The following is a 10,023-nucleotide window of genomic DNA, read 5'->3' as shown; positions in this document are numbered from 1 at the left end:
AAACCTTTAATAAATGATTGTACAAATATCCTCAGCTGATTCTGAAGTGGTCAGGTGGGAGGTGCTGTCACAGATTTTCTGTCTGTGAGAACTTATTTACACAAACTTTGTACAGATGAAAGTAACAACACTGTTACATTCAACACTGTTGAGTAAAAGAGAAAGTAGTTACATTTGACTGCTCCTGGTCACATGACGACCCCACAGCAGTTAGTGCCCCTTATTTTGATTTACAGAGTTTTACACCCGGTGCCCCTCCTGACAGTCTTAAAGTGATTTGTGTCTCCAGCTGGAATCAAACCAGCAACCTTTACGTTAATCAGTACACTCTGGAGGTACAACAGTATATTTTAGAATAATTCCTTTGACATTTTCTGTAATGTGTGTGTTTAATATAAACTGGTTTTCTTTTATTTGTCTTCTCTTATTAGTGTCTATATTTGTTGAATACAAAAACACCTTTGACTTTTATTATTATCATTTTGTCATGAGACCCTTCATTCATCATTTATCTCGACTCTAAACACACAGACAGTCTACAAAGTCTACACATCCACCTGTGCCAGAGAATTAACTTCCTGTTGCTGTTACCTCTCTGCTACTTTAGGTGTGTTTGTGGTATTTGTTTGTCAAATACACGGCTCAGATCCAGTCAGCTGAGTAAGTCCGGGAATGCTATGAAGTCAAACTGGTCTAAGGTGTGTCGTATTAAACAGCTGACAAGGAAATACGGGTTAGATTGTTCACTGGGGCTGTTTAGTGCAGCCAGAGACCAAATCGTCAAAGTTTGTTTCCTTTCTTTTTTCTATTTGCTCTCAGTGGATAATTTTTCCATCCTGATGATCAGAAGAGTGTTTGAGGGTTTCAGAGATCCTTCAGAACAACAGTAAGTGTTTAAAATGACGTCTTTCAGTCTTTTAGATAATCTGACAGGTTTATGAAGTCTGTGAGCTTCAGTGGATTAACAGATTGTTCATGTTAATCCATCTGAACTGGATTAAAGCTTCACTTTCCTGGTTACAGATGAATGTCATGTGGAGTTAGTGTGAAGCATCTGATTCACTGTTGGCTGGTTTCATCTGTGGAAACACATCATATGAAATTATTTCAATAAGTTTTAATTCAAAGCTGTCAGACTTTATCTGACACAATATAAAGAAGAAAATCAACTCAATGACAAACAGGAAATGTAGTGAGGGCACTATTTATGTTGGAGATTCTGACATGATCCCTGATTCAGCTCCTGGGATTTTGAGTTGTCTTGAAGATTTCTCTTTCAGTCTTTTGTTTGGTTTCTGTTTTTGATTTTTATTTGGCTCAATTTTAATTGCTTTATTGTTCTAATAGTGGGGTGTATTTCTGACAATACTGAGTGTTTGTTCCTTTGTGGTTTTCATAGGACTGAGTTTCAGGTTTTCCACTCCATGTTTGGCTTCCAGTTTGACTTCATTGTTGCTGTTTTTATGGTGACTTTCTGCTTTCTGTTTTGTTTGTCTTTTGTATCTTTTAGGATTTTATTTGGGCTTTTGGAATTTATACGATTTGTTTGGGAGGAATAATTTACTTTGTTTTCTTGTGTGTTTTAGTGTTAATATAACTACTTTTTGGATTATTCCTTTTTTTTAAATTTGAGATACACCAAATCATACAAAAGACTCAACATTATGTCTGAGATTTGTTTTGAAATGTTTTCATTTTGTATTTCTTGTTTGGTCGAGGTGTAAAACTGTCACGGTCTCGCTGGCAGACCGTGGGGATGTGGGGAAAGGAGGACCCAAAACGCAGACTCTGCGATGCAAACAGTGCTCTTTATTTACAGTGGAAAGCTGTAAACACAATAACTCCCCGTTGCTCCCTCGAACCCCGTGTGCGTGCTTCCCTCCGACGTCTGTGCTCGTGCTCCCCGCTGTTGTGTTACTGCACACCCTGTGCGTGCTGCCCTTCTGGTCCCTCGTTTCACCTGCAGGACAATACAGAAGCAGCCGTTAAACACTGAACCCGCGCGCACACACACACACACACACGATCCGCACTTCCTAATGCTACACACTGACTTGGAGTCTTCGCTTAATGATCCCGCGCCGGTGGGAGCTCCAACTCTCTCCTAAGTAGCTCCCCCGACGAGCCCTGATCACCAACAGGTGTGGCCAGTCCTTCCACAGGGCCACACCCCTCAGGCCTGCAGGTGGCTGAGCTCCATCCTCCAGCCACACCCGCAGACATACACACCCATACCCTGCCTATACATATGAGTGGGACACAGACTAACACAGCACAGTGCAGAAAAACACACATCACCAAAATAATATTAACAACAATATCAACAGTCAAAACTGCTCACGGACCCCGAGTCCTCCAGAGCTGGGTCCGTGACAAAAACAGACTATATGGAAAGCTACTGCTCACCATTTAAAGGAATGCTCATTTCAGAATCAGAATCTTATTGCCAAATGTTGTGCAGGTTTACAACATTAGGAAATTGCTGCGGCACTTAGTGCAAACATACTGTCAGACAACACTTAAATGAACATAAAAATAAGAATTAAAAGTGCTAAGTAGAAAGATATATACATGAGTGCAGGTGGTGATCAGTGCCAAACATGGAATGATGCAGTGAACACAGCGTAGGGTCATGTGTTAGTGGTGGGAACAGTCATATGGTTATTGTTCATGAGTCCAACAGCAGAGGGGAAGAAACTGTTCTTATGGCGAGAGGTTCTGGTGCGAATGGACCGGAGCCTCCTGCCTGAGGGGAGCAGGTCAAACAGACTGTGTCCAGGGTGAGAAGCGTCAGCTGTGATCCGAGCTGCACGCCCCAGTGTACTGGAGGTGTACAGGTCCTGCAGAGATGGGAGTCTGCAGCCAATCACAGCAGAGCGCACAACACGCTGCAGTCTCTGTTTGTCCCTGATAGTGGCTCCAGCGTACCACACAGTGATGGAGGAGGTGAGGATGGACTCGATGATTGCAGTGTAGAATTGCATCATCGTCCGTGTTGGTAGGTTGAATTTCTTCAGCTGCCTCAGGAAGTACATCCTCTGCTGGGCTTCCTTTGCTGCTGTTGTGGAAATTTTAACAATAACCTGCAACACACCCAGTGAGCTTGATTTGAAGTGGGTTTAATAAACACATTGCAATGTGGAGAAAACGTTCAGGTCAAACACCAAACAGTTTTCTGAGGAAAGACACCGCCCATGAACAATTTTATACCTTCCCAAACTGTCAAATAAAGAACGTTCCACAGCACATCATTTATCTCTATACCTTCAGTCCAACTCATCCTTGACTCCCCCCCAATCCAAGGAAAGTTATGACCACCCGTCACCTCCCTACAAGCAGGATGCCTGTAGACCTTCAACTTCATAACAGGGCCCCTACTTAAACATCCGCATCCCTCGATAAGCAAAAAGAGTCTCACTATCTATTTAATGTCTCCCTTACAATGGTCTCACTGTGTGTGCAGAGCACAAGGCCCCTCTGTAGTGAACATGCATACAACTAAGTGAGAAAGTGAAATTACTATAACTAATGTGATATGATTAAATATGTGATTAACACACAAGAAAGGAAATCTGCCACCACACTGCAGAGCTTACTCAACTCTCCAGGTTTTGGTCATAAGTAAGAATGTTTTCCCAGGATAGTTTTCAAAATTTGAAGCTGATTTGGGTTCAGTGGGTCACTTTTCTCATATGTGTCTATTTTCTTTCTGCAGCCCCTGTTTGATACACCCATGTGACTGATGTCGATTTGTCACATGAGGCTATCATGTTAATTTCTAGCTAATGTCCAGCCAGATCATCTTTGGGCTGCAATTTGTTGCTTTCCTCCCAGCTGTGCTGCCAAAACATTTGTAGACATGTCTGCATTTCTGTCATTCCTGTCACGTGTTCGTGCTGCAAAAGTCAATCAAGTTCAAGTTGCAGTGATTCGGCATCTATCTAGCTCTACTGTAGAGTAACCTTAGTTTTGTTTTTTTCAGTGATGGGTCTGATCCTATGACAACTGGGATTGGCCCCGCCTGCGACCCTGATAAGGATAGGCTGAAGAGAATGGATGGATGGAAGTGACAGGTAATTTCAAAGTACATGTTTCAAACATCTCAACAAATATCAGAAAACACTGTTTCAGGGATGGACTGTTTCTCATGGAGAGAAACTCAGTGAGAAAAGATGTAAGAAAGAGAACAGGAGAGATTAACGATTATTCTTCTCGAAACTAAGGACTGCTTAGGCATTGCTGTTTAATAAACTAGTGCTATGTTACTTTTCATTACTTTTTCAATATTTTCAAATTTTAAAAAATGGACCAAGCTATCAGATAACCAAACTCTCAGCGAAAGCTAGCCTACTCTTTGCTCAGCTTTCATATCTGAGTGTTTGGATTTTATCGAATTTTATCTGCAGTTCACTGAAATCAAAGTTTCTCTGTGACTTTCAGAAGTTAAACCCCAGTTCCCCATCATCAGATCAGTAAATAAAAACCCAATAATATGAATCTCTGGAACCCAAATCAACCTGACATGACTGCGTCAAATAGCAGTTTTTCTGCAGTTTTCTCCTGAACGGCAGGCGTCACCACTTAGATAAAAACTCTGCATCAGCTCTTTTATTCCAGTAGAAAAAGTGAAGACAGGAAGTAGAGAACTCAGTTTTTTGTTGTTGCCTTCGATTCTTTTAATTTCTTTCTCGTCTCGAGCTGTTGCGGCCTCTCCGTGATTATAATATATTATAAAATATAGATATAATTGAAAACTATCAAAAAAAAAAAGAAATGATCGTACACTCTGTCTCCAACCCACGGATGTGACGTCCGCTAATGTTTGGGTGGAAGTGTTAGCTAGCTAGGCTACGGAAATGTCTCGCCGAACGTCTTTTTTGTTTTTCTACACTTTGCTGTTTGTCGGTCTCTTCGTGTTTGTCTCTGCAGGTGAGATTTAACTATGAGAACCCAAAATCACTTTCGCTCTGACATAAAAACTAAGATGGATTATGAATTATTTTTATGTAACCCAGTAACGAGTTACAGTACGAAATTCAGCTTTCAAATACCACCTGTGAAAATCCCCAATAATCCTGAATTCACCATCCAAGATGGCAGCAGTGCCTGTAAACATTAGTAAAAGCTTAAAATTTAAAATCTTGTTACGCTTATTTAATCTCAGAGGTCTGGTGGAGGTTGTACTGTGACGTCTCTCCTGAGCTAACTACCTTCCAGTACGAGTCAGAAAAGAAAAGAAAACACTATTTATGTTGCTTCTAGCTAACTGGAGTCCATGGATGTGGATGGACACCAACGACCTGTTACATGCTGGAGATCTCACTGATTTGTTATTCTGCTGGTTTTCTATCTGTAGCTAGCCGTACAGCACAATGCTGACACAATAGCACAAAAGTGAAAGTACAGATTACACGTTTCGGGTTTGATACTGTTTGTGTGCACTGCCTCATTTTGTACTTCTATTTGAAAGTAATTCTGACTAAGAAGCAGAAATTGCTGACTTCCCATTTCGGATGGAAGACGCTACTGATCTGCACTGCTACTGTTTGAGAATTGTTAAATACGCTTCACTCTGAGAACTTGGTCTTGTACTGCAGAGTTCAACATATAGAGGGCAGTGTTCCCAACTCCTCAGTAATCAAATTCGCTATTGGTTGTCCTAAAAGTCACTAGGAGTCGCTAAATGACATCATCACCTAATTTGCATATTTGGTCATGCTAATGTAATTGTAACCTACGTTGTTGGAGACAGAAATAATGGAAGAGACATAAAGTGAGTAAAAAACGTCCAAAAGGCAGTTAGAATTATTTAACTACAAATTACATTTCTTTTAGCAAATGTTGTTTTTTTAATGTCACAATTCCAACCCTGCTCCACACTGGCAACAGTGACCCGAAATTGGCGCTCTGGGGGAGTTACTTTGTGTGTGTGTGTGTGTGTGTTCATTAGTTATAAGTTGGCAACACTGATAGAGGGTGTCTTTAAGTTATCTAGATTCATGTACCCAAATACTGTTGATCAGATAGACAAGTAGCATTTTCCTTGTGTGGTCATGAAACAGTCGCCCCAAAACTTCTCCAGGATGCACTTACATGTTCACATGAAACAGATGTGTTGGCAACATCAAAACAGTCACAGTGATTAGTGTAACAGCAGCTGATTGTGCAAAGGAAGGATAAACTATACAAGGTCATTAAACATATGTAGAGGTTATACATAAAATCTGCTGTAGATAATCAGATGTAGAGGAAAGGCTCTGTGCTGTAGTTCAGTGTAAAACGTGCTGTATAAATGTGTGCACGTTTTGGTCAGTGAGACTAGAGAAGAGCTGTTAATAAAATGTATCCTATTTAAAGGAAGGAAGAAAAGCTCACAAACACTTATTGTGTGAGTTTTAATTCCACAGTTTTATCAGTAAGACACGTGAATATGATGGATTATAGTTGAGGCTGGTCTGCTACCTGGATGCTTCTCTGTTCAAAGTTATTCATGAGTCAGAATAAGATGTTGGACGTCTATTGACCCTAAAGGACACCATCCCCTCAAAAATAGCAACAGTTGTGTCTAAGACTTTATATTGATTATAGGAATATTGATGATAATGCTGGACGATTGCTCAGTCAGTAAGTGGATATTTCATTGCTGTTTAACTACAAATCTGTAGTACAGAAAACCCCAAATTAACCCTGAAGTTACCGGAGCATGAGGATATCTAGATTCTTTGCACTGAACATGCCTCGTTTGTCAGTGTCGTCTGTATCTCTCCAGAGCTTTACAAATGAACCACAACTCAAGTTCTTGTGTGCGGTTGCACAAATGTGCTTGTGATTAATATCCTTCAGTGTTTAATCACGACAGCTCTGCTCAGCAGGTGGTGGCATCACCTCTGAATAGAGGCAGCTGCTGCAGCAAAGCAGTGGCATCTGAAGCTGCCACTCTAATGCTGCTTTTATGCTTCAGTGCAGTAATATGAGGCAGACGGACGGCTCATCTACCTGCACAGTGTTTGATGTTGATGGAGGCAGTGTATGTGGTACAACCGGTCTGTGGGCAAATCTTCCTTGTGCTGTTTGTTGATCTTCAGCCAACCACAGAGAAGAGTCAAATTATAACACACAAAGAGCTGAAGTGAAAACTGGTGTCCACTGCAGCCACTCTGTGCTTTTTTCTGCATACTTGTGCTTACCCTTAATCAGCCAATCAGTATTGACCCAACCCAACGGTCATCCTTGTCCATTGATGTGCAGTTGGGATTTTAAAGCATGTTTGCATTTGTTGTCTAAAAAGAAACACGTACCCGGGTGGCTGTAGCTCAGGTGGCAGAGCAGGTCAGCCACTAATCAGAAGGTCGGTGGTTCGATCCCAGGCTGCCTCCTGCATGCCAAATATCCTTGGGCAAGATACAAACCCAATGTTTGCCTACTGGTGGCGCCAGTGTCCGGCAGCCTCGCCTCTGTCAGTGCGCCCCAGGGCAGCTGTGGCTACAATGTAGCTTGCCATCACCAGTGTGTGAATGTGTGTGTGAATGACTGAATGTAGTGTGAAGTGCTTTGGGGTCCTTAGGGACTAGAAAAGCGCTATACAAGTCCAGGCCATTTACCATTTATTTATTTACCCAGACGGGAACATTGTGTCTGAGCCCAAACAGTAAAAGTCAGAAATATGTTCAGACTGTTGCTTAAAGTTTGTGTTTCACGAGTATGAGATCTCAATTAGCTCCTTATTTATTGTAGGTAGGTAACAAAGTGAGACACTATTATAACAACTTTTAAATCACTGTCAGTAAAAATGAGGTTTGACACAAGTGACCTTCACTCTCATTGCTTGGTGTAGAAGTGAGTCGTTGTTTTTTGACCTTTAACCTCTCTCCTCTGTGTTGGTTCTTGTTTCAGATCAGAAAATCATCCCAGCTAAACCTGGACAAAAGAACGTCACTTTGCCATGTCAAGCTCCAAACAACAATAACATTATTGTTCTAGAGTGGAGCAGAGCTGACCTGGGAGAGAAATATGTGCTTTTGTTCCGCGATGAGCTGTTTGATCCAGAAAATCAGCATCCATCTTTTAGGAACCGGGTGGAGCTGCTGGACAGACAGATGAAGGATGGAGACGTGTCTTTGATGCTGAAGAATGTGACGATTAATGACACTGGAACATACGAGTGTCGTGTCGTCCAGAGAGGAGCAAAGCGCAGGAAGAGAGGTGTTTTGAAAAATGATCCCATCAGCATCATCACACTGAGAGTCGTTCCTCCAGGTGAGTGAGTAGAGTTGAGTGTGTGTGTGATCAGAGGTGAAGCTGCTTCCTGGTTGTTGATGTTTGTTTCTAAAGATGTTGTTGATGAGACTTTGTAGAAAGCAGCTGGTCTGAGTGATGTGATCAGAGTGCAGTAGATAATGTCTGACAGCAGTTTGAAGAGGAAATGGATTCTGTTCTGTTCTTCACTCATCACCTACCTGACAGCTGACACCTCACACCTGTTTCTCACCTGCAGGTCAGCCAGGAGTACACACAGTGGACGGAGGGAAGAAGGATGGATCTTTTGGACTCGTCATTGGTCTTTCAGTTGTTGCTGTGGTGTTTTCTGCTGCTGTTGTTCTTTTTTTGATCTATAGAAAACATATACAATGTAATCAGGACTCACACCATCCTCCCACTGAACCACAGATCGAAATGTCTGAGAGTTTTCTAAACTCTAAATCTCCTGCTGCTGAATACAATGACAGAAATGACCTGGAAGCAAACAACTGCCACGGACACTCAACAAGGATCCCTGATGTCACTCTGACACTTGAGAATGAACTTGTTTGTCCTCCTCCTCAGGAAACTGCAGGACTGCTTCCAGAGAGAAACATCAGAGTGCAGTAGATAATGTCTGACAGCAGTTTGAAGAGGAAATGGATTCTGTTCTTTTCTTCACTCATCACCTACCTGACAGCTGACACCTCACACCTGTTTCTCACCTGCAGGTCAGACAGGAGGAGACACAGAGGATGGAGGGAAGGAGGCTGGAGGGAAGGAGGATGGATCTGTTGGACTGATCGTCGGTCTGATTCTTTCTGCTGTGCTTCTTGTTGCTGTTGTTGGTTTTTTGATCTACAGAAAACATGAACAACAGCAGAGTCAGGATTCACACCAGCCTCCTGTTGAATTTCAGCCTGTTTGAAATGTCAGCTTAACTGTGATTTTTGTGCTTTGCTTTCAGTCGTGTCACTGAAAATGTGGAAAGACAGAAATCAGTAATATTAAACATTTAGCAGGTACCTGTCAGACACGTCCAGATTTTGCATTTAATTTACATTTTTCATCAGAAAAGAGGAGAAAGTTTTTTGGAATATAAACAGTATTTGTCTGATATTACTCAGGATCCTTTGATCACATGTTGCTGGTGTTTGACTCGTTTTAAATGTAATTATATTAAAATGAAACCAAAGAAACAAACATTTCTATGTAGCTGCAGGTCCAACATTTCCTCCCTTTGATCTGGAACGATTCAGCTTTATTGAACTTTACCTTCCATGAAGGAGACACTTCAGTCTGTTACTGTCCAGCTGTTACTTTCCTTTATATATTTTGCTGACAAAGATCCACATGTGTTAGTACTTAATGTGTTTTTTTTTTTTTATTCCAACATTTCCTGTGGCTGTACTTTGTTTTTTAATCAGAAGCTCTGACTTCCTGAAACTGTTGATGCCGATTTTGTCACCTTGAATGGATCCAAAATAAATATAACCATGTGTAAACTGTTTCTGCTTCTCATAATTACAGACCTGCCTCTCAGAGGTAGTGGATCAGAATCGTTGGACAATTGGTCCAATTACATTATTCTGTAGTCTTCCTCCCTGTTACATTGATAGAACTGCCTCTTTTTTTTATCAACTTCAGTGCAGGCTAACCTGGAGGTTAGCAGCTCACAATATGACCTCACATTTCATAGTTCTAAATAAAGGAGTCCGGCTACTTCACCAGAACACAACATAGACACAGTAGTCCTGATGCTCAATCAAGAGTGATTCTATTTAT

At 41.4% G+C, this 10,023-nt stretch overlaps 1 protein-coding gene across 3 annotated transcripts; it reads left to right on the top strand.

Annotated features, from left to right (window-relative positions):
- The first annotated feature begins 676 nt into the window (after window positions 1-676).
- LOC146713105 (coxsackievirus and adenovirus receptor homolog) lies at window positions 677-9,746 on the top strand. 3 transcript variants are annotated; one of them, XM_085452353.1, is made up of 4 exons: window positions 677-886; window positions 3,983-4,073; window positions 7,894-8,256; window positions 8,495-9,037. In XM_085452353.1, the coding sequence occupies exons 2-4, from the start codon at window positions 4,061-4,063 to the stop codon at window positions 8,866-8,868; spliced, it is 750 nt and encodes a 249-aa protein (XP_085308479.1). In that variant the 5' UTR covers window positions 677-886; window positions 3,983-4,060; the 3' UTR covers window positions 8,869-9,037. The 3 variants fall into 3 exon arrangements, with proteins under 3 accessions (XP_085308479.1, XP_085308478.1, XP_085308480.1); XM_085452352.1 differs by lacking the exons at window positions 677-886; window positions 3,983-4,073 and adding an exon at window positions 4,555-4,929; XM_085452354.1 differs by lacking the exons at window positions 677-886; window positions 3,983-4,073 and adding an exon at window positions 4,683-4,929 and having other exon boundaries at window positions 8,970-9,746.
- Window positions 9,747-10,023: the final 277 nt, after the last annotated feature.

The sequence above is a fragment of the Copadichromis virginalis genome, linkage group LG3, assembly GCF_057382275.1.
Source record: "Copadichromis virginalis isolate Kocher_CV1m ecotype Utaka linkage group LG3, C_Virginalis_male_GT1.1, whole genome shotgun sequence".
Lineage (NCBI taxonomy): Eukaryota > Metazoa > Chordata > Actinopteri > Cichliformes > Cichlidae > Copadichromis > Copadichromis virginalis.
Note: the sequence above shows the minus strand (reverse complement) of the source record. Positions and strands in the feature narration are given on the sequence as shown.